The 25,604-nt window shown below is 44.3% G+C and overlaps 1 protein-coding gene across 1 annotated transcript in view; it reads right to left on the minus strand.

The window, feature by feature from the left end:
- Window positions 1-19,612: 19,612 nt before the first annotated feature.
- Window positions 19,613-25,604, minus strand: part of LOC140466598 (lamin tail domain-containing protein 1-like) — a 32,001-nt gene continuing 26,009 nt past the window's right edge. Inside the window, exons 8-9 of the mRNA XM_072562049.1 lie at window positions 25,259-25,427; window positions 19,613-19,711 (exon numbers count right to left, since the gene is read on the minus strand). Of these exons, the coding sequence (XP_072418150.1) occupies window positions 25,278-25,427 (150 nt within the window). The 3' untranslated portion in view covers window positions 19,613-19,711; window positions 25,259-25,277. The remainder of the gene's footprint in view (window positions 19,712-25,258; window positions 25,428-25,604) is intronic.

Raw genomic sequence — 25,604 nt, forward strand, 5'->3', positions numbered from 1 at the left:
ATTAAGATGATGGAATTTTCCTGTCTTTTATCACCTCTCAACTCCCAGCTCACCCTCACCCCACTCTCTGCCATGTATGACGCATTGCTGATGGTGTGACCTCTTGCTCCCTGGCTCACACCAATCCTGCCCCTCACCTCCTGCTTCCAGACACCCAGAGTCCGCCAGCTGCCCAGCTCCTGGAAGAGTGAGAGAGCAACGGCACAGTGCTGCTGAAGATGCCCCAACAGTTAGTCCTACACTAAGAGGCACCACCACACAAACTGGCAGACAATGCATTTTCAAGGCAACTGGAACGTAAGGGTTAGCATGTGGTGACAATCCAGCCACAACTGTAATACCTGCCCATTTATTTGAGTATCTAAGGGCCCAAACATACCTTCCAGGCGAAGCAGTATATTTTACTTACACTTCACTCAATCTAGTGTACTGCACTTGCTGCTCTACATTGGAGAAACGAAGCATAGACTGGGTAACTGCTTTGCACAATGCCTATGTTCTGTCCTCATAAATGTCCTTGAGCTTCCAATTCTCTGCCACTTCCAAACACACCACCCTGTTCCCTGGACAACATCTCTGCCTCAGACTTGTTGCAGTGCTCCAGCAAAGCTCAGCACAAGTTGGAAGAGCAACACCTCATTTTCTACTTGGGAACTCAACAGCCTTCTGGACTTAATAACGAGTTCAATAGTTTTGGGGCCTGAGCATCCTACCCCATGTCCTCCCCCCCCACCTCCACACACCAGGTCTTGTTATCACATGAGCTGCTACACACATTACTCATTGTCAGCCACTAACAGCTCCCATTAGCAGCTATTCATTCTCCCAGCCCCACCTTTACCCACTCCTTTATCTGTGTTGCTGGAAAAGCGCAGCAGGTCAGGCAGCATCCAAGGAGCAGGAGAATCAACGTTTCGGGCATGAGCCCTTCTTCAGGAAAGAAGGGCTCGTGCCCGAAGAAGGGTTCCTATCCTGAAGAAGGGCTCATGCCTGAAACGTCGATTCTCCTGCTCCTTGGATGCTGCCTGACCTGCTGCGCTTTTCCAGCAACACATTTTCAGCTCTGATCTCCAGCATCTGCAGTCCTCACTTTCTCCACTCCTTTATCTGTCCAACTATTTTTCCCTCTCTTTTGATTCATTTACTCTCCTTGCTCCCCAGTCTCAAACTTCTGTATGAATACCAACCTGTTTGTCATTTTTATCTGTTTGTCATTTTTGTAATTGACTTAGACGCAGGCATAGGTGGATGGATTAGTAAATTTGCAGATGACACTAAAGTCGGTGGACAGTTTGGAAGAATGTTACAGGTTGCAGGGGGACTTGGATAAACTGCAGAATTGGGCTGAGAGGTGGCAAATGGAGTTCAATGCAGCTAAATGTGAGGTGATGCACTTTGGGAAGAATAACAGGAAGGCAGAGTACCGGGTCAATGGAAAGATTCTTGGTAGTGTGGATGTGCAGAGGGATCTTGGAGTCCGTGTGCATAGATCCCTGAAAGTTGCCATCCAGGTGGATAGTGCTGTTAAGAAGGCATACGGTGTGTTAGGTTTCATTTGTAGAGGGATTGAGTTCTGGAGCCACAATATTATGCTGCAACTGTACAAAACACTAGTGCGGCCACACTTGGAATATTGTGTACAGTTCTGGTCCCCATATTTCGGGAAGGACGTGAAAGCATTAGAAGAGGTACAGAGGAGAATTACCAGGATGTTGCCTGGTCTGGAGGGAAGGTCTTATGAGGAAAGGCTGAGAGACTTGGGTCTGTTCTCATTGGAAAGAAGTAGAAGAGGGAATTTGATAGAGACATACAGGTTGATCAGAGGATTAGATAGGGTAGACAGTGGAGGTCTTTTTCCTAGGATGATGACGTCAGTTTGTACGAGGGGGCATAACTACAAATTGAGGGGTGATAGATTTAAGACAAATGTCAGAGGCAGGTTCTTTACTCAGAGAGTGGTAAGGGCGTGGAATTAGTTAACTCAGCCACATTAGGGAGATTTAAACAATCGTTGGATATGCACATGGATGATGATGAGATAGTGTAGGGGACGAGTTGAGAATAGTTCACAGGTTGGTGCAACATCGAGGGCCGGAGGGCCTGTTCTGCGCTGTATTGTTCTATATTCTATGTCCTATGTTTTCTTAGCTACCATCGGATCTCAAGAAGGGTCACTGAACCCAAGACGCTAACTCTGATTTCTCTCCACAGATGTTGCCAGACTTTCTGCATTTTTCCAGCAATTTCTGTTTTCATTTTCGTTTCCAGCAGCTGCAATTCTTTCAGGTTTTTTTGGGGCTGAAGCCAGAGCAGGGGCTAACGAACAGGTCCATGTGCCAATGAGGACACAGCTGAGGATTGTCACAGGAACCACACACAGGAGAATGCCAATGGGGAGAGCACTGGGGTGATCCTGTGTTCCTAAAAGCTGTGAAGGGTCAGCCACTGAGTTTATTCAAGACAGGGATCAATAGATTTCTAAATATTGCAGATTTCTAGGGATATGGGATAGTGTGGAAAAATGAGATCGAAACCAAGCTTATACAGTCATACAAATTGGCAGATACCTGATCTCATTGAATAGTATAGCAGGGTCAAAGGGACTCGTCTAGAATCTGGTTCATATGTTCAGTATCTTTCCTTCACAGCCTCCCAACCCCCAGTACCTGAACTGCTGAAACAAAAGCCTGAAAGAGCAGGGGGAATTCAAAGTTCAATTGCTCATCTATGTGGAAATAGCTCAGTAGGACTTGGGCCATAAAGGTGCTCCTTCAAGGAAGGGAGAGGCCAATATTGAAAGGATGGTGAACGAATCCCAGTAACTGACAATGACAGTTGTCATTAGCAGTTTCTTCAAGCAATGCAGTTAATTCTACAGATACCCTTTCAGACCTTGGTTGAGAATGTGTTGCTGGAAAAGCACAGCAGGTCAGGCAGCATCCGAGGAAACAGGAGAATCGACATTTTGGGCCGGAGCCCTACATCAGGAATTCCTGGTGAAGGGCTCTGGCCTGAAACGTCGATTCTCCCGCTCTTCGGATGCTGCCTGACCTGCTGTGCTTTTCCAGCAACACACTGTCGACTCTGATCTCCAGCATCTGCAGACCTCACTTTCTCCTAGTCCTCTCAGATCTTGCACAATGCAAATTAATGCTCTTATTTCCAAAACACTAAACCCAACCTCCTTCAATCCTCATCCCAACCAACCGCACCACCAGCTTTAATCCAAGCTTTTGTATCATAAACACAAAGCAGGGCAGCTACAACACCAATAATAACTCTGAAAAAAATTGGCAGGGCATCAATGTTAAATGGTCTAAAACATTACGGATTTCATTGTTCCTTTAAAAGATGTAGAAATAAATATTATCTCTACCCAGAAGACCTTCAATATCATTCAATTACTTGGTGAATTTGGACATCTCGAGGAAACAGTATGACTCTACAGTATAAATACAACTTCCATCCCATTTTCCTCCTTAGTAATTCTTTTTTCTGTTCTGTACTGGGGAATCTGTCACCCAGCAACTGGTTTTCCTCAATCTTTGAAACGTCGACCCCCTTGCTCCTCGGACACTGCCTGACCGGCTGTGCTTTTCCAACACCACACTCTTCGACTCCCTCAGCCTTTGTCAAACTGTCATTTCTAGCGTGAACATTCGATTGAAAGGTCATTAAAAAATGCATTTGTTGAATAACCGAATCATATAAACCAGGAAAGTCCCAGGAACAGACTCCAGTTTCCACTGAGTCTCTTGTTTTGTATTTGGGCAGTACAGATATTATAATTGATCCCATATCCAGGTTTAGAGAGTAAAGAAATCCCCACTTGTTCCTACTCTTGATGAATATCTTGGAACGTTGGGGGTCAGTGATTACCAGCAGAGTGAGAAGAGATTGACTACTGACTGACTGGTGAGTCCCTTTAAATACTATCATAATTCCTTGAAAGTGGCACTGCAGGATGACAGGATTGTGAAGAAGGCATTTGATATGCTTGCTTTTATTGGTCAGTGCACTGAGTTGGGAGATCATGTTGTCGCTGTACAGAACATTGGGTTAGGCCACTTCTGGGATACTGCGTTCAGTTCTGGTCTCTGTGCTGTAGGAAGGATGTTGTGAAACTTGAAAGGGTTCAGAAAACATTTAAAAGGATGTTGCCAGGGCTGGAGAGCTTGAGCTATAGGGAGCAGCTGAGTAGGCTGGGGCTGTTTTCCCTGGAGCATCAGAGGCTGAAGGTGACATTACAGAGGTTTATAAAATCATGAGGGCCATAGATAGGGCAAATAGACAAGAGAAAGAGATAAAATGGAAGAGTTCAGAGCAAACGCAAGAATGGGATTATAACTTGGTCATTCAGACTGAGAAACAGACCAACAACAATATGATGATTAGAACAATCTCATTCTCCTCGTTTATTATGGGATTCAACTAGTTTAGTTTGGGCTGGATGGCCTCCTTCTCCTTTATAACTCCCTACAGTAGGAAAGATGTTGTTAAATTTGAAAGGGTTCAGAAGAGATTTACAAGGATGTTGCCAAGGTTGAGGAGTCTGCACTATAGGGAGAGGCTGAATAGGCTGGGGCTATTTTCCCTGGAGCGCTGGAAGCAGAGGGATGTCCTTATGGAGGTTTATAAAATCATGAGGGGCATGGATAGGGTAAATAGTAAATGTCTTTTCCCGAGGGTAGGGGAGCCTGCAAGAGGGCATATGTTTACAGTGAGAGGGGAAAGGGATCCAAGGGGCAACATTTTCATGCAGAGTATGGTACCTATATGGAATAAGCTACCAGAGCTATTGGTAGAGGTTGGTACAATTACAATATTTAAAAGGCACCAGGATGGAAGGTTTTGGAGGGATATGGGCCAAGTGCTGGCAAATGGGACTAGATTAATTTAGGATATCTGGTCAGCATGGATTGGTTGGACCAAAGGGTCTGTTTCCGTGCTGTATTGATTCGATTAGGTTTTTTTTAGATTAGATTCCCTACAGTGTGGAAACAGGCCCTTTGGCCCAACCAGTCCACACCGACCCTCCGAAGAGTTACCCACCCAGACCCATTCCCCTTTGACTAACGCACCTAATGCTATGGGCAATTTAGCGTGGCCAATTCACCTGACCTGCACATCTTTGGATTGTGGGAGGAAACCAGAGCACCTGGAGGAAACCCACGCAGACACGGGGAGAATGTGCAAACTCCACACAGGCAGTATAGCTCTATGACTCTGAATATTCACATCAATCACTCCCCATGGGAGTGAGTTTGACTTTCTCATCACTGTTTGGCTAAATAAGTTTCTTATGAATTTCCTTCTGGATTTCTTGGAACCTATTGTCTATTGACAACAAATGAACTGCATTTCATTAGTTATTAAATGCTTTGGTCATACAGGGTTCATGAGATATTTGATATCAATCTGTCAGTCTGATATATGTCCAGACAGTCTGGTAACGCAAAACAAAGAGCTGCAGTTGCTGAAATCTGAAACCAAAACGGAAAGTGCAGGAGAAACTCAACAGGGCTGGCAGCATCTGTGGTGACTCGAATAGAGTCAACATTATGAATTCATGATCTTTTGTCAGAACTGGTGTTGAAGGAATAAATATTAGTCAGGATTCTGAGTGAAACTCCACACCTGTGCCCAATAGTACCATGGGATTCCCCCAAGACAAAAGTTTATTTCGTCTCCTTTTTCAAAGACACTTTCTTTTTGTTCACAGACCTTTTCAAAGCTGTTCCTTCAGTTGTTTTTCTCTCTTCTTATCAGGAGTTGTCAGTGCTGTTCCAGTTTTCTCAGCATTGTGACATTGCTTGCAGAGATGAGGGGCTCACTGGATTTATTGGTTAGAACTGCCACTGCAGACGTTTTAGGAGTTAAGCCAGTCCTCCATGTTTCCAGCCAAACTTCCCCAGGTGCAGATGGTCCAGTGAGGGGAAGGAAGTCTCTCCACAGAGCATCAGTATCAAAAATTCCACTCTGCCACTTCTGTCGCCTGGAAAGTAATGTCACCTCCAGGTTAGCTTCAGGGCTTGGGTTTAACCAGCCCCTTAGTCATGGGCTGTGAGCAGGAATGGCTGACAAGATGCCATGGAATGGCACTGGATGGTGTGCACCTTGTCTCCCCAGCACTGTATCATCTCACCAGTTACTGGAAAGCTACTGGGCGGCTCGCCCACGAGAGATAAATTGCACCCATCTAGTGGATAAATAAGGGCCTCTTCTTGCCTTTGTGGGTATTTTGCCAGCACTTGCATGGGTCACTGTGCTGCTTAGGGCTGCTGTCAGCTAAATCTTGGTAAACATCTGGCAAAGTTAGTGGAGTGAGACGGCATTCTTTGGCTCACTTAGGGGCCCACCCCAATGGCAATGTTGCCTCAGTGGCAACTGTGCAACCCAACTGTGACAGCTCCCCATCCCCACCTCTCCAAATCATCACCTCCCCAACTGCACCCTGACCCTACTGATTTGTCAGTGAGGAGGCACAGTTATTGATGCACCTTGCCACCCAGTGCAGTCCCAGCAGCAGCCACAACTCCCAGTGGCACTGTTGAGACTGCCGGTCCACCGATTGGCCAACAGCACCCGAGGATGGACAATTCCAGCTCCTCCCCCATTTTCGGATGCCACTGACTGCCAAAGTCCTTTGGCCCCAACCATGAGTCATCACTGCTCAATCCAGCCCAAGGACAATGAAGAATCAATTAATTCATAAGGGTTCTCTAACTTGGCTTGTTGGAGCCCTAATACTTTCATGTGTCCTCATGTTCTTCATAATTACCCCATCCTACATTGAATTCATGAAGCAAGGGACTTGATTTTGCAATTGTCTAATTGCTTATCAGTTGTTACATTTTCTAGCAATTATATTGACTGGCAAAGTATTCCACAGTGAAAGTGAACACTTCCAAGTGTAGACCTTTGCTGAAGCAGGGGTAGAGGCAGGAACTAATTGAACAGCCCCCTTTCAATCATACATTCTGTTCCAAATTGCACGTTTCCATTGTAAATTCCTATGTCTTGATTTATAAGCAAATCTATTTGAGTATGAATCATGATGCATCCTCCCACCACTGCTGCCACCTGAGGGGGGGATGGTATAATTACAACATGACAGATTTACATAGGCGCGACCACAGAGCCAGAAGCTCTGAATTCAAGCACTTCCTTAGCACTTGATGTCCATGGAAAGAGCATTTGTAAAGCAGCCAATCAAGTCAGTCATCAACTACAAACCTTCCCAATGGCAGGCAGTAAGAGGCAGAGACTTCCCTGTTCAGTCAGAACCATGTGGGTGTTGTAGTGATTGTAATGAGGTCAGCCAGGTAGACTTCATACAGTATGAGTTCTCTGACTGGGGCTGCTAATCTGGTCCATTCAGGGAGCCCTGGCTGACAGAGATTCTGTTCACTCTGAGAGCTGGCTGTGAGGGAGCTGGATCAGTGTCAAGGACCTTCCTCATCTAAATAAAGGGTGACTGGGTAATGGGATACCAGCCTCTGTGGAGTTATTTCGGTGGTGACAAGAGTGGGATTAATAATGTAATCATGTAAAAGCACCTACTAGCTAAAGCCTAAGTGGACTTCAAACAGGCACTACGACTGGTTCATCGCTGGAAGGTGTGGAATGTGGAATGTATGAGTCGTAGGGTATTCCAATGGAAGTGAACATTCTCACCAATCTGACTGAGATAGAGAAGGAAGGTTGGCGGTCATATTTGGAGTCAGGAAGTTCCACCAATACTTTTGCGAGTGTAAATTTGTAATAATAATGGACCATTAACCACTGCTAGGTCTACTTAAAGAGAACAAGACAGTACCGCCCTTAGCTTCAGGCTGAGTTCAGTGGTAGGCTCTCATCTAAGTGCATATCATTGCAAGTTAGAACACCATCCAGGAGGCCAAGTAACAAATGAAGATGCATTGAACCACCTCCTGCTGGAAGAGTCCGTAATGGTTTCAAATTTTCTGGACACACTTCCAGTCAGAGCTGACAAAATCCGTCTTTGGACACAGAAAAGATCCGGCCTGACAAAACTGAAATAGCTGTCACAACCAGAAATGAAACCTTTTTGGTCCCAGAGAGACCAACTCACTGTAGAGGACACAAGCATTGAAGATATCTTGGGACAGCTCAGTGGCGAGCACTGCTGCCTCACAGCGCCAGGGATCTGGGTTCGATTCCAGCCTCAGACAACTGTCTGTGTGGAGTTTGCACATTCTCCCCCTGTCTGTGTGGGGTTCCTCCGGGTGCTCTGGTTTCCTCCCACAACCCGAAGATGTGCATATTAGGTGGATTGGCCATGCTAAATGGCCCATAGTGTTCAGGGATGTGTAGGCTAGGTGCATTAGTCAGGGGGGAATGTAGAGTAGTAGGGGAGTGGATATGGATGGGATACTCTCTGGGGGATTGGTATGGACTTGTTGGACCAAATGGCCTGATCCCACACTGTAGGGAATCTATTCTAAACTGAGATGTACATGACTGCCTCGATGTCTTTGCTGCCTGAAGAAGAGAATGAATGTCTTCCGCGATGCTCTGGTTGCAAGAGGCGAACTATTGTGCATTACCGACACCATATCAGAGGCAAATGTTTTGATTTAATTTGGTTTATTATTATCACATGTGACTCAGTACAGTCAGGCGTGTATAAGGAAATCAGTAAGTGGCTGAGCAAGCAGTCTCGTAGTGTGCCGGTGTTGAGGATTGTCATGGAGGAGTTGCTGACGCCTACACTCACTGATCACAGTCTGTGATCAAGTCGAGGAACCAGTTACAGAGGGAAGAGCAGAGACCTAGGTCTTGGAGTTTGGAGATTAGTTTGGTCAAAATTATAGTGTTGAAGGCAGAGCTATAGTCAATAAGTAGAAGCCTGCGGTAGATTAGCTTAGATTAGATTAGATTACTTACAGTGTGGAAACAGGCTCTTCGGCCCAACAAGTCCACACCGCCCCCACCGAAGCACAACCCACCCATACCCCTACATCTACACCTTACCTAACACTACGGGCAATTTAGCATGGCCAATTCACCTGACCTGCACATTTTTGGAGCGTGGGAGGAAACCGGAGCACCCGGAGGAAACCCACGCAGACACGGGGAGAACATGCAAACTCCACACAGTCAGTCGCCTGAGGCGGGAATTGAACCCGGGTCTCTGGCGCTGTGAGGCAGCAGTGCTAATCACTGTGCCACTGTGCCGCCCATAAGTACCCTTGTTATCCAGATATTCCAGGGATGAGTGTAGGGCTCGGGAAATGGCATTTGCCATGGACCTGTTGTGTTAGTAGGCAAATTGCAAGGGATCATGGCAGGCTGGGAGCTGATATGAGCCATGACTAACCTCTCGAAGCACTTCCAAACGGTGGAGGTCAGAGCTGTTGAGTGGTAGCCATTAAGGCACAGTGAGAGTTTTTTTGGTACCAGGGTGATGGTGGTCTTCTTGAAGCAGTGGGGACTTCAGGTCATAGTAAGGAGAGGTTAAAGATGTCAGTGAATACTCCCACCCGGTATGTGCAGGATCTGAATTGGAGGAACCTGACCCAGTGCTAAAAGGCTCCAGGAGGAACGACAACAAAAAAGATCCAGCTTATGTCCTTAGACTCAGAGGGGGAGGGATGGAGTGATTGTAATGAGGTCAGCCAGATAAACCTCTTAGAATATGAGTTCCCTGACTGGGGCTGTTAATCTGGTCCAATCAGGGAGCCCTGGCTGACGGATATAAACAGGAGAGTCAGTGGTTCTGTTCACTCAGGGAGCCGGCTTTGAGGGAGCTGGATCGGTTTAAAGTACTCTGCACGTGTACATAAAGGGTGACTTGGTGATGGGAGATATTTCAGGTGTTGCAGTGTAACAGTCTCCCGATGGTGAACGACCACACCTGCACATCCTTGCCAATCTCAGTCTGAGGGTCCACCACACACACCCCACCCCTGCAGGCTGCATAACGCAAAGTTAGCCCTTCCTCAGCCCTTCCATCCAGCTTGCTTGGTTGGAGAGGTTTCCCTCTTCCTCTAGACCATGGGAGAGCTCACTTGACTGCAGTTCCTCGTATATCCCAGCGACGTCTCCATACGCAGGTGTCTGGAGGAGGTGATTCTGGACTAAGAATCACCAGTCCCGTGGGTTCAAATCCCACCAGGGCAGGCAGCAAAATTTCAACACAGTAAAAACATGGAATCTGGTAAAATGCTGGCCTAATGATGACGATTATTGAGAGTCCGAATACCCCGTCTGCCTTGCTAATGGCCTTTAGGGAAGGAAACTGCCATCCTTACCCGGTCTGGCCTACATGTGACTCCAGATCCACAGCAACATAACTAGCAAGCCATTCAGATCAAGGAATGGGCAATAAATGCTAGCTCAGCCGGTGATGCCCAAATGACCTTCCAAGGTCCCTTCTCCTTTCTTCTGATTGCTGCTATCCCGGAAACCCAAGATGTGACTTGGACACGCCTATGTAACATGTGTAACCTATGCTGTGGCCCCTTTCATTAGAAATTACTCCCTTGGACACTTCGTCCTGCCTGCCCTCTCCGATCAGGTGAGGAAACCAGAGGTGGGATGTTGTGTCGCTCTGTCAATGGGTTCCTGACCCACAAATGGTCTGGGACCATCTGACAGGGACTATTCCCAAAATCCTGCTTCCGTGATGAGAAGGGTGAAAGAGCGGCAGAAGTAGATTAATCTGGACACCTGATAATTGGCAGAAGGAACTATATTTGCAGGACTGGACTGGACAAAGGAATGCTGCTGCAGACACATGGGACAAAAGTAGTCCTTCTGCATTGCACATTCCACCATTCTGTGTTATTTATCCCTCAATAGCATCATTAAAACAAATCTTCCTGACCGTCCCAGCTATTTGTGGGAGCTTGCTGTGCACATCCTTGGTTGCTTTATAAAAGCAAATTACTGCGGATGCTGGAATCTGAAACCAAAAGAGAAAATGCTGGAAAATCTCAGCAGGTCTGGCAGCATCTGTAAGGAGAGAAAAGAGCTGACGTTTCGAGTCTAACTGACCCTTTGTCAAAGCTCCTTGTTGCCTATGTTATAACAGGGACTACACATCTAAGATCAAACACCTCTGTCACAAATGTTTTGGGATTTGCTGAGGTGGTGAAAGTGGTATTAAAAAGATAATGTTTTCTATCTTTAACCTTTATTCACACTGGGAAAAGTGACTCCAATTCCTCCTAATCCCATGCCAGAGCTTCGACAGGAGTGCCCATGGAAACTCTGCTCCAGGTTTTCTGATGTGCAGAAGCTAAGTTCAAAGGAATTAACCATACCTGTAGATTGGAGAGGAGCTTGGTAGTATTTAGTAAGCACATAACTAGTCTCCAAGGATACAGAGAGCAAGTCGAGTCACATACCAGTATAAACAATCATTGTTGGTTCTAGGCTGTTGCAATTGAAAGAAAGACCAACGACATATGCTGACAAGTTTTCAAGTCTTATTCACATTGTACAATAATGTCATACCAGAATGGTTAAACTATAAAGATGTCATCATAAAGTAAATACTATTCAATCCATCTATTTAAAAGGAAATGATTACATTTCTCCCTGAAGTATGGACCTGTCCAGAAATAGATTTATATAGATATAGATCTGTAAAGAGTGCTGACCCTGTACCTTGTACAACTGCAGGATGAAAGCATCCCCTACAAAATTTATGTTCTCTGTTGGCCACAAGGTGGAGTTCCTTCACTGAGTTAAGCCTTTCATCTCCTGGGACCATACCTACGCTACCCACCCGGACAAAAATGTCAATCAGCTTGTAGCAGAGTTGACAGTTTGCATCTGTGACACGAAAAAAGTCGTACAAAATGAAAGTATGTGAGATGCAATAAAATGTGCCTCAAATGTTATAGCAGGATTGCTGCATTCTGAATTTACAGAACAGTAAAAAAGGGATTTTTTTAAAACATAGAGGCCACATTAGGAGATAATGATAGGTATATTTACCTATGCCAGTGTTAGCAGTCTAGCCTAGGAGTCAGTATGCTCTGGGTTCACCAGAACTTGAGTACGTGACTGAGGCTGACACTTGGACGAGGAAGCCCTTCTCTCTCAGAAGTGCTGTCATTCAGATGGGACAATAAGCTAAGGCCCTGTTGGCTATGTACAGTAAGAAGAGGAGAATTTGCCTCATTACCTTATCCGTATCTATTACTGAACAAATATCACTAATGCTGATTATTTATTGCATTGTCTGTGGACCTGTGAAAATTGGTAACTGTGTGCATTGCAATGTCCGTGATTTACAAACATATGACTGAGAAACACTTGTACTTACAAACAAGGGATGTATTAATATTAATTTTAAAGATCCACAGGCAAACCTTTGCTCATTCTTACAAGTGTCTATTTTATATTGTTCTGCATGTGCTCTGACTCGTGTACAAATCGCCTTACAAACACACTCAAGAACAAAATCCATTTGTAACCCAGGGAGTGCCTGTACTTGAAAAGGCTGTGAATATTTGGTGTACCCCAAGGCATATTATAGTGACTGGACCAAGGTTACCCTCGTCAACCACGAGGTCATTGATTGGGGTTGTTAACTTGGACCAATCAGGAAAGCCCTGGCTGACTAATTCAACCAGGAGAACACGCAGCATTGCCCTTTGATGTGAAGGGCGGTGCTTGTCACTGGCCACTTGGGCGTTTCCTATCTTCCTGGTGGTGGAAATTGAATAAAGATTCGTGCACCTTGCGTCTCTAACTGTGTCTCACACCTGCACACACACAACATGGATACCGGGGGAAAAATGGGCACTGGCGATAGTGTGGAGGAAAAAGGGGGAAAATAAAAAGAAAAAAAAAACCCAGGTCATTTAGAATCTCCTCAGTTCAGGTAACTGACTCTGAGCTGGCAGGCCACAGCTAGTGTACTGTGTACAAGTATATAAAGGGTGCCTTGGAGATGGGATACTGGCCTCTGTGCAGTCATTTCTCATTATTTCATGGGACATAGGAACCACCTACAAGCTAGCCTTTGTTGCCCATTCCTATAGACTTTCAGATTCATAGTCATGCAGCACCACATAGGACCATTTGGTCCAACCAGTCTATGTTGACCATAATCCCAAATTAAACTAGTCCCACATACCTGCACTTGGCCCATATCCCTCTAAATGTTTCTTATTCATGTGCTTAGCCAAATGTCTTTTAAACACTGTAACTGTACCTGTATCCACCACTTTCTCTGTAAGTTCATTCCACACATGAACTCCACTCTGTGTAAAAGGTTGACCCTCATATTTTTTAAAATCTTTCTCCTCTCACCTTAAAAATATGTTTTGAAATCCCCCAACCGAGGGAAAAGACACCTGCCATTCACCTTATCTATACCCTTCATGATTTTATAAACTTCTCAACCTCTTACGCTCCAGGGAAAAAAGTCTCAGTCTATCCAGCCTCTCCCTATAACTCTAACCTACATTCCTACAACATTCTGGTAAATCTGTTCTGAACTCTCTCCAGATTAATAATATCCTTCCTATAACAGGCTGACCACAAGTACTCCAGAAGAGGCCTCACCAATGTCCTGTACAACCTCAACATGACGTCCCAACTCCTGGACTCAATGGTCAGATTAGTCAAAAGTTTGGGTCTATACATAACCCAAACTAAACTAGCTTACTTTAGACCAGGTAAGATCAGCAGATTTCCTAAACAGCATTCGTGAACCATGGGTTTTTCTAAGAATTGTACAATTACAATAATAGTTGTCATGACCACAATGAGACTAGCTTTGAATTCCAGTTATTTATTTATTGAATTTAAATGTCACCAGCTAACATTGTGGGATTTGAACTAATGTCCCAAGAGCATCAGCCTGAACTACTGGAAATGAAGCATAATAAAGCATTTAAATAGTACTTTGCACAATGTCCAGTGCTATGTAAGTGAGAGTTTATTGTTTCTATCCATCTTTCTTTCTTTCTATCTCTTATGAATTTCCGTTGGGCAGACTCTATTTATCATGCTTGCATTGAATACAAGAGTCAGGAAGCCATGTTGCACGTTTTGGTTAGGCCTCACTTATTATGTTCAAGTCTAGTCGCCACATTATGATGTGGATGTGAAGGCTTTGGAGAGGGTGCAGAAGAGGTGCAGGGGAGGGTGCAGAATTCTGCTTGGGTGAGAGGGTATGAGCGAGAAGAAGAGGCTGGAGAAATTAAGAGGCCTAGGGGAGACCTCAGAAGTTTATAAAGTTGTGTCACACAACACCAGGCTATCTTCCAATAGGTTTATTTGAAATCACAAACTTTTGGAGTGCTGCTCAGGGCAAGTATCACTTGGAAAGCTTGTGATTTCAAATAAACCTGTTGGACTATAACCTAGTGTTGTGTGACTTCTGACTTTGTCCACCTCAGTCCAAACACTGGCATTTCCACATTATAAAATTACGAGATGCATAGATAGGGTTGACAGTCAGGATCCTTTCCCCAAGGTTTGAAATATCTAATGCAAGGGGGCATACACTTAAGGTGAGAAGGGGAAAATTCAAAGGAGATGTGAGGGGCAAAAAGTTTACACAGAGAGGTAGATTCCTAGAAGGTGTTGCTAGGAGTAGTGGTGGAGACATTTACAATAGGGGCACTTACGGGGATTTTACATGAGCACATGAATATGCAAGGACTGGAGAGTTATGGACCAAGGGTCAGGCAGAAGAGATAAATTTAATTTGGCATCATGTTCAAAACAACATCGTGGGCTGAAGGCCATGTTCCTGGCCTGCCTGTTCTATCTCCATCTAATGGAGTGGATGCGATCTAAATAAAATGTCCTGTCAAGGTTTTCATTCTTCAGTCCACAAGAAACGTGTCCTGCAATTTGTTTTATTCTAATAACCTTTCAGATGAAGTAGCATTTTTCAGCCTCACACAAATATCTCATGGTCTGTTTTTTTTCCCACTGTTACTTGCTTGGTACTCTTAACTTACTGAAAATAAGTAAATATTACTATTAAACTAATGCATTTGGAATCGGTACGGATGAGATTAAATGCCATGGGAGCATGTGATTTATATTCATAAATTGTTTACCTCATCACTTCATAACTGTATATGCATCTCTAAATCTGCTAAAGTTTAAAATGACTCCCACTGCATTATTGAGGAACACTGCTCAGTTCAGTTGACACGTGAATCCAATGCCCCATCTGTCGTCTCAGTTTAATCATGTAAGATTTGCAGCAAGTCGTTGAAGAAAGAGTGGGCCAACATTTGTACTGCATTCGAGTTGCAATGCCAGTCTCTACCTCCACAGTGCACTGCCAGTGACTAGTAGAAGTGTCAGGATAGTCATGATGCCAGATGCCAATTTCAGTGGATGAAGAGTGTCTGTGGCTGGTGCCCAAGGATTGTGCCGAGGGCTGTGGTTTGGTCAAAAGCAACATAGGGTATCATAGTGGCTCAGTGGTTAACATTGTTGCCCCACAGCACCCAAAGCCCAGTTTGATTCCACCCTTGTGTGATTGTTTGTGTGAAGTTTGTTCTCCCTAGGTCTGTGCAGATTTCCACTGGATGCACTGATTTCCTCCTACATGTCCTGTGGTGTGCAGGCTCGGTGGGTTAGCCATGGGAAGGCAAAGGCTGGGTGGGATGCTCTTTGGAGGATAGGTGCAGGCACAATGGACTGAATGGCTGCACTGTTGGGATTCTATGATTCGATGAAAGTGATTGAGAGTCAAATTCACCAAATTCCTTCTCGAGTTGTCCCACTGTCTGGTTTGTTTGGTGAAATGGCAATTTCAACATTACTCATGCAAGTTGTGGTGTTAACGAGGCATTTAACAATCAACAATGACCACCAATTGTCATCTCCCTGCTGCCCAGTGAGAATCTCACCACGTCACTTGTGAAAAGCAGAACAGACGGAGGCTGAGGGTCTCTGTGTTGGCATGGGCCTCGTTGTACTTGTTACCTATTCTGTCACACACCTCCCCATAACCCATGTCACTCAGACCCCTGAAAGGGTCCATCCTGTTCTTCAATGAGCTGTAAAACACTGCTGAGACGTCCTGAGGTTTCACAAAGATGTGAGACTCCATTTACCCATCACAGCACACAATGAGTTAAAAGAGCTTCCAATTTTACTGAACAGTAGCGCTTTGTAAAGCAGACCGAAGGCAAAATTGAGATGGTGAAGGTTACGCCTTGAGGACGTGACATATGTAATTTTGGACATTGTTTCATTAATAAAGTAATTAAAGAGCTTCATGGTGCGTCCAGTTGGATATACAGTAAGTGTACTTTCTTGGTTGTGTTTATACCTGAAGTTTAACCGTACTCTTTTCCCATATTGTGCTTTAACATTACTCTGCCTGGAATGTAGAGATTAAAAATAGACTTGGTGTAAGAGTTTTGAGTGAACCACTATTTGTTGTCGTCATGCTAGAATTGAGAAACACGATACCTGAGGTTTTGAAAGTGAGTCACGAACTCAGTGATCATGAATCAGCTAATGGAATAGTGTGGTCTGATCTGATTGAATGTTCATGTTGGATTGTGTAACACGGGCTTATTAGAAATTGCACTCTGTTGATGCTCACAGCTGTGTAACCTGGTGTTTAAAGTAACAAAGCAATTTAGAACAGGACAACTCATAATATGAATTCCCATTTCTTTACATGGTAATGAAAAGGCGACAAATCTTACCTTGACATAGTCTGCTTCCTGTATAATTATGTTAAAACAAAGAAAAACAAAGAAAATTTACAGTCCCGGAACAGGCCCTTCAGCCCTCCAAGCCTGAGCTGATCCAAATGTACTGTCTATACCTGTCGGTCAATTCCTAAGCATTTGTATCCCTCTGCTCCCCACCTACTCATGCATTTGTCCAGACGCATCTTGAATGAATCTACCGTGCCTGCCTCTACCACCTCTGCTGGCAACGCGTTCCAAACACCCACCATCCTCTGTTTGAAGTACTTGCCGCATGTTTCCCCCTTAAACTTTCCTCCTCTCACCTTGAAAGCATGACCTCTGGTTATTGAATCCTTCACCCTGGGAAAAACCTTGTCTCTATCCACCCTGTCTATACCCTTCATGATTTTGTAAACCTCAATCAGGTCCCCCCTCAATCTCCTTTTTTCTAGTGAAAATAAACCTAACCTACTGAACCTCTCTTCATATCTAGCACCTTCCATACCAGGCAACATCCCTGTAAACCTTCTCAGCAGCCTCTCCAAAGCGTCCACATCCTTTTGGTAATGTGGCGACCAGAACTGTACACAATATTCTAAATGCGGCCAAACCAATGTCTTGTACAATTTTAATATGACTTGCCAGCTCATACACTCAATACCCCATCCAATAAAGGCAAGCATACCATATGCCATTGCTTCATCATATTGAACAAGTATTTATTAAGCTAGTGAATGGCCTTTAGAAGAATTCTATATATTAGGTGCTGCAAGACTATAAAAGAACCACACAATTTTTAAAAGCACTTTTTTTTATTCAGATCAAACATAAAGCAAACATTTTCAGAAATGTTCATAATTTAGCAAAAAAGCATGGACCAAACTAAGAAAATAACTGACACTTGTTACTCCAACTGTCACATTTACATCCTGATTGTCTCACTGCAATGACTGAAGGACGGTATTTCAGAACCGATTTCTGAAACTTAGCAAGCTAGATCCTACCGAAAGGCAGGGAGTCCCAAAATGGCTGAGCTTCCAGCTCAGACTAAAAGCTTTCCTGTAAGGTCACAAAACTCTAAAGGAATTGCATTTCTCAATGGGATTTAACAGCCTTCCCATTGGAGATGTGACATCATGTTTCTTCCACCCCATTATTTTTGGTGAAGCTACATATTCCTGGAAGAACAGAACAGGAGCCCAACTCTAGAAGCAAGAAAGAGCATTTTTTTTAAACTCCTTTCAACCAAAAAGCTCATGATCATAAACCTAACGAGAAAAATATCAAAAGCTCTTTGGTGAGGGCATTAATTCTCATCATTCAAATGTAGGTCATCTAATTCCTGAAATCAACTACTTGTTTTTAAGACTAACCCTTGACTGGAAGAATCAAAATCCAGACTCTAGCTTGGTTATTTCAAGACAAATTGTCAAAAAAGGTGGTTGACACAGAAACGTAGAACACAGGAGCAAGAGTAGGCCATTTGGCCCTTTCAGCCTGTTTGCCATTCATTATGATCATGGCTGATCATCCAACTCAATCCTCTCTTCCTGTTTTCTCCCCATCCCCTCTGACCTCTTTGGCCTTAAGAACTGTATCTAACTCCTTCTTGAAAACATTCAATGTTTTGACCTCAACTGCTTTCTGCGTTAGTGAATTCCACAGGGTCACCACTCTCTGGATGAAGACATTTCTCCTCATCTCAGTCCTAAATGGCCTACCACCTATCTTTAGACTGACACCCCACCCTCATAACCATTGGGAACATCCTTCCTGTGTTTACGCCATTCAGTCTTGTTTGACTTTTACAGTTTCCCATGAGGTCCCTCTCATGTTTGATATTCTTTAGTGTAATGTATATAGGGTTGCACTATAGTTCACAGATTCAGGTGGTAACCAGTCTATTGAGCTACCAATATGGTAGACAGCAGTTGCACTGTACTGCATTTTAAATGAGGTAGATGCACTGACAAAAAAATGCATATTGGGAATCTTTAAAGGCTGGAATTATTTATAGGAATGAGACTTCTGTGATTTACTTAGGAGCCATTTTCTGACATTGAATGATCCATTTTCTGAGATGCTGAACTAACCCTGCACAACATAGTGTGCACCTACAGGAAGGATAAAAGACTCCACCCATACACAGACAAACATCAAACTACGAGTAGCAAGCTCCTCTTTACCATGACATTTAAAAACAAAACCTCTTTTTCCGCCTCCTTCCTTGCTCCCACAGGCTATCAATTTACCATCCATTCATGTTGGCCAATGATTGCACATCTCCTCGTCCCCAAGCCAAATTGCCAAGCCTCCATTACACACCCTGTTCCCGCCACCTGCACAAGTCAAAACCCATTAACTACAATTTCATCTGAGTGACTGATTCTGAATCACAGCTGTCAATTCCCCATACCTAGGCTACAAACTCTCATTATCAATTTCCCTCCATCTGTTCCTGAGGCTATAATGTTAAAGCAGTGGAAATGAAGTGAAATGTATTGTGGGTGCTGGTTCAGTGGCAACCTCACCAGTGTCCATGATCAAAGGTAGCCCACAATTCCAATCCAGCAACAGGAGCTCCTGAATGTCTAGGCTCTGAACTGTGCAGTTTTTGGGTACCTCTTTCACTGGTAAACCAGCCACAGACTCAGGCACGTCATTCCAATTCCTAATCGGATAATTACTGAGGGATGTTTCCTGTTCAGTCCCTGTCATTATCATTTAAGCAGTACACACTCCAGTATTACAGGAGGACCTCTGCGGATCCTCTGCACTCACACGTCAAACATCAATTTGTCACATTAAAAAAATTACATTTCACACTTCTTGTTCGGTTTCAAGCTATTCTTCAATTGCACAGACTGACAGAGGGTGTTAATTTCAAGTAAGCAATATTGCTGAAATTCATTTTAAAGGTTAGAGGGGGCTGTAGGACATGGTGGGGACTGCCTGGGGGCGATGATATTGCTAGAAGCCTTGGCATAAAACTGTTGCAAAGGTGAATCAGATGGAGATGGGTTCATGCACAGCACACCTCGGTGATAAGGCTGAAAAACAACAACAGACACCATTACATAGAATCGCCAGCCCAAATGCCCCCTGCTTCTGTTTAATGCAGTACACAAACCTATTCCAACCTTACTTTGTCACACTGCATATTGTTCGATCCCTTCCCCTTTCACAAATGTGTCTAGCTACCATTTAATTATAAGTAGCCTCTTCAGGGAGGAGAAGGTGAGGACTGCAGATGCTGGAGATCAGAGTCAAGAATGTGGTGCAGGAAAAGTACAGCAGGTCAGGCAACATCCGAGGAGCAGGGGAATCAACGTTTCGGGCATAAGCCCTTCATCTGTTGCAGATTGCTGATGAAGGGCTTTATGCCTGAACCGTCGGTTCTCCTGCCCCTCGGATGCTGCCTGACCTCTTGTGTTTTTATAGCACCACAATCTCCATTCAGCCCCTTCAGCTTGCTAAACCATTCAAGGAGATCGTGCTTATCTGTTTGTGGCCTTAGCCCCACTTTCTTCCCCATTCCCCATAACCCTTGACTCCCTTGCAGATTAAAACTAACTGAGTCTTCAATGACCCAGCACCCACAGTTCCCTGGGTACACACAAATCCAAAAATGAATGACCCTCTGAGAAGGTATTTCTCCTTATCTCTGTATTAAATTGATGACTAGGAGAAAGTGAGGACTGCAGATCATAGCTAAAAATGTGTTGCTGGAAAAGCGCAGCAGGTCAGGCAGCATCCATGGAGCAGGAGAATCGATGTTTCGGGCAGGAGAATCAACGTTTCCTGAAGAAGGGCTCATGCCCGAAACATTAAATTGATGACCCCTTGTTTTGAAACTGTGGCCTTTGTTGTACATTCTTCCACCAGAGGAAACTTCCTCTGACTGTTAAGTCTCATCAGAGCCTTTTATGTACCTCCCATTTTTCCAAGGTGTAATATAGAGACTAAGCACAACCTGCTTCATGTTCCAGATAAGATAACCTCTTTGTCCCAGCAATCGACACCAGTAACCTTCTCCGAACTGTGATTTAACATGTCCATCCTTAAATAAGGAAACTGAAACTGTACTCTCTACTCCACGTACTGTCCTACCAATGCCCTGGATAGTTGTTACTTTTATAGTCCAAACTCCCAGTAATAAATCCAATATTACATTTCCCTTCCTAATTACTTATTGTGCCTGAATGCTAATTTCTTCAGATTCGTGTCAGGGATTACCCAGATTCCTCTGTGTTGCAGCATTCTGAAGTATTGCTCTGTTTAAATTCTAGCCCACACTTCTATTCTTTGCATTCTTCTTAAAATTTGCTTTCCCATCACCTTTTGTATCACAAACAAATTTGAGTACATTATACTTAGCTCGTTCATCCAACTCTGTTGTAAATTGTAAAATGTTGAGGCTAAATACGGTAGCTACAAGAGCAGGTCAGAGCTAAGAATTCTGTGGTGAGCAACTGACCTGACTTCCCAAAGCCTATCCACCATCTACAAGGAGAAGTGTGGTAGAATCCTTTCCATTTGCCTAAAAGGGTGCATCTCCAACAAAACCATCCAGGACAAAGACTGATCAGCACTCCATCAAGACATTGACTCCCTCCATCATCGACACTCAGGAGCAGCAGTGTATACTTTCTACAAGCTACACTCCAGCAATTCACCAATGACCCTGCAACAGCATTTTCCAAATTCTGCCATTTAGAAGGACAAGAGCAGCAGATACACAGAGACACCTACAAGTTTCCGTGTAAGTCACACTCAACCCAACCCAAAAATATATCACCAGGGACCAAATCTTGCAAGCTCCCTACCTAACAGCACTGTGGTGAATCTCCACTCTATGAACTGCTGCAATTCTGAAGGCAGCTCACCATCACCTTCTCCAGGGCAATTATAGTGGGCTGTAAGGGCTTGCTCAGGTAGTGAGAGACACATGCTATGAACTAATTAAAGTGCTTTGATGTCATGAAAGGTGCGTGGAAATGCAAGCGCTTTTTCTTTCTAAATTTTGAGAATTACTGTTGATTGACGAACATATTTAATACGTATTTAGGTACTTTCTTGCTCTTGAAAGATCCCAGAAATTCACACAAGAAAATATAACATGTACTGAATATTGCCCAGTGGATATTAAAATGAATGTTGGATCTTCTAGTGTTAGAAGAAATAAATCACCTCTTAGGGTAAGTGGAGCTGCTTGCTTCCACCTGATCATGGGCTTCATGATGGCACTTTCTTACAGTAAACTTGGATTAAAATTTGCCTATTGGTTTTCAATTCATTACCTGGATATCAAACTGATAAAAGATCAACCCCCCTCTACAGAGACTGCCCGCTCTGCAGGATCGCCGATCAAGACAGAAACAAAAATTGGGACAGATTCTACAAAGGGCAGAGATCATCTGCCAGCCATATATCCAGGTGCTAATCATGGGATCTATTTCTGTAACAGGTCAGCTAGTGGCAGCTTATTGGTCGATTTCCGTGTTTGTCAGCTTTTGTGAAAGCGAAGACATTTCAAAGATATTGTCATCACTGGACTCCTCCCCCCCACCCCCCCCCCACCCAACATCCTGGAGTTACCATCAACCAGAAGCTGAACTATTATCAAATATAAATGTTCTTGAATAAAAGGATCCTGGATGAGTTTAAATTGCAAGAGGGTGGTAGTACATGCAGAGGAGTTGCTGTGACTATAGTGTCCTGTTTGTTTATTGTCTGAAGCACCAGCAAATATATCAAGTTGGCAAGCCCAATAGAAAAGATTGTAATTTATTTTGTAAGTGCGTTTCAGGATTTACAAAGAGCTTCACACTTACAGGTTAGTTAGGTAGCTATGTCTGCACCTTCAACCTCAGAGAACAATGTGAAGCAATCTGAAAGTTGGGTGGACTGTGACACCAGATAGCTTTCCTTGATCATAGCCATTTCTGTACAAGTAGAATAAAATTCAACTATTTGGGAAATGTGTGGTCACAGGGATAGTGTAGGGGGATTGAGTCTGGATGGATTGCTCTTTGGAGGGTCAGTGTGAACGTGATGGGCTGAATAGCCTGCTTCCACACTGTTGGGATTCTATGATAACTGGCATGGATTGCGTAGTGCCACCTTACAGCAAGATGTGGCTCATTCTTTGAGACCACTGCAAAATATTGATGATCCTAATCTACTAGTGCTGGTTTCAGCTTGAAGAGCAGTCAGGTGGATAAGTACCCAGGGCATGATGGTATCTACCCAATGTTACTTAGAGAGGCAAGTGAGGAGATTGCTGGGACTTTGACCAAGATCTTTGTATCCTCCTTAGATACAGGAGAGGTTCTGGAGGACTGGGGAATAGCTAATATTGTTCCTCTGTTCAAGAAGGGAAATAGGATAATCCAGTAAACTATAGACTGGTAAGTCTCACATTGGTGGTTGGGAATCTATTGGTGAGAATTCTTGGAGATAGGACTTCCGTGCATTTCAAAAAGCATGGCCTATTTAGGGGTGGTCAGCATGGCTTTGTGCAGGGCAGATTATGTCTTACTGGTTGACATTTTCAAGGAGTTGACAAAGGCGATCAATAAAGGTAGGGCAGTGGATGTTGTCTATGTGGATTTTAGTAAGGTCCCTCATGGTAGGCTCATCCAGAACATCAAGATGCATGGGATACATGGTGGCCGTGTAGATTCAGAATTGGCTTCCCCATAGAAGGCATAGGTGGAAGATTGGTTTTTCAGGCTGGAGGTCCGTGACTAATGATGTTCCACAGGGATCTGTACTGGAACCTCTACTGTTTGTAATTTATATAAATGACTTGGTTGAAAACGTAGATGGGTGGATTAGTAAGTTTGCAGACGATACAAAGACCAGTGGAGTTGTGGATAGTAAAAGGTTGCAGCAGGATATAGCTCAGGTGTAGGTATGGGCGGAGAGATGGCAGATGGTGTTTAATCTGGGCAAGTGTGAGGTGCTGCACTTTAGATTAGTTTAGATTACTTACAGTGTGGAAACAGGCCCTTCGGCCCAACAAGTCCACACCGCCCCGCCGAAGTGCAACCCACCCATACCCTTACATTTACCCTTTACCTAACACTACGGGCAATTTAGCATGGCCAATCCACCTGACCTGCACATCTTTGGACTGTGGGAGGAAACCCAAGCACCCGGAGGAAACCCACGCAGACACGGGGAGGATGTGCAAACCCCACACAGTCAGTCGTCTGGGGCGGGAATTGAACCCGAGTCACTGGTGTTGTGAGGCAGCAGTGCTAACCACTCTGCCACCGTGCCGCCCACTTTGGGACATCAAATATTAAGGAAAAGTATAGAGTCAATGGCAGGACCCTGAACAGCATTAATGTACAGAGGGATCTTAGGGTTCAAATCCATAACCCACTGAAAGTAGCCATACACATGGATGAGGTGGTAAAGAAGGCAAAGGCATGCTTACCTTTATTGGTCAGGGAATTGAGTACATGAGTCAGGATGTCATGTTGCAGGTTTATAAAACTTTGGTTCGGTTGCCCTTGGAGTATTGCGTTCAATTCTGTTCGCCACATTACAGGAGGCTTTGGTGAGGGTGTAGCAGGGGTTTACCAGGATGCCGCCTGGATTAGAGGGTATGAGCTATCAGGAGAAACTGGAAAAACCTGGATTGTTTTCTCTGGAGTGGTGCAGGCTGAGGGGAGACTTGATCGAAGTTCAAAAATTATGAGGTGCACAGATAGGGTTGACAGTCAGAATCTTTTCCCCAAGAGTTGAAATGTCTAATACTAGCGGGCATGCATTTAAGGTGAGAGGGAAAAGTTCACAGGAGATGTGAGGGGCAAGTTTTTTTACACAGAGCGTGGGAAGAGTCTGGAACAAGCTACCGGGAAGCAGATACGATAGGGGCATTTAAGCAGCTTTTAGATAAGCATATAAATATGCAAGGAACTGGAGGGATATACAGGAGGGCAGGCAGAAGGGATTAGTTTCATTTGGCATCATGTTTGGCACAACATTGTGGGCCAAGAGGCCGCTACTGTGTTGGACTGTTCGTATGTTCTATGTTCAACCAACTAAGTTAAAGACAGGGAAGTTTCCTGGACAATTTCGCTTTAGAATGAAATCCAAAAGGGAGGTTCAGTTGTAAGCTATTGCACAGATTAAGTAGTGACTGAATAGAAAAAATATTTTAGATTTAGATTTAGAATTACTTACAGTGTGGAAACAGGCCCTTCGGCCCAACAAGTCCACACCGACCCGCCGAAGCGCAACCCACCCATACCCCTACATCTACCCCTTACCTAACACTATGGGCAATTTATCATGGCCAATTCACCTGACCTGCACATCTTTGGACTGTGGGAGGAAACTGGAGCACCCGGAGGAAACCCACGCAGACACGGGGAGAACGTGCAAACTCCACACAGTCAGTCACCTGAGTCAGGCATTGAACCGGGGTCTCTGGCACTGTGAGGCAGCAGTGCTAACCACTGGGCCACCGTGTAAGAATGTGCAAAAATACTTCTCTCTCTCGTTCTCTCTCTGTCTCTCTCTCTCTCTCTCTCTCTCTCCCACATATTGGTACAGAAATCTTAAATATTTTAAAGCCTGACCTGGATTAATGATCATAGTTCACCAGGATGCAACGGGGGGAGGACGAGGCATCGGGGGCTGGAATGCCAGGTTCTGCATGGACTGTAAAAGCTGCAGAGCTGAGGACTTGTGATGAACTCGGGACGGCAAGGTCCCCGGGAGAAGGTTTTGCTGTTGCCCTGAGCTATTCTGTAAATAACAAGAAAACACTTGTAAAAACTGTCTGACGTAAGCTGAACTGCACATTTTAAGATCACTGAGAATTTCTCACACAGCCTTGGCCATAGAGCTCAGCAGGAAGCCATCCAATCCATCTTGTGTAAACAAGGAGGACAGAATGCATGGGTTTGGTTAAAGAAAATTGGT

The sequence above is a fragment of the Chiloscyllium punctatum genome, chromosome 44 (genome assembly GCF_047496795.1).
Source record: "Chiloscyllium punctatum isolate Juve2018m chromosome 44, sChiPun1.3, whole genome shotgun sequence".
Classification (NCBI taxonomy): Eukaryota; Metazoa; Chordata; class Chondrichthyes; order Orectolobiformes; family Hemiscylliidae; genus Chiloscyllium; species Chiloscyllium punctatum.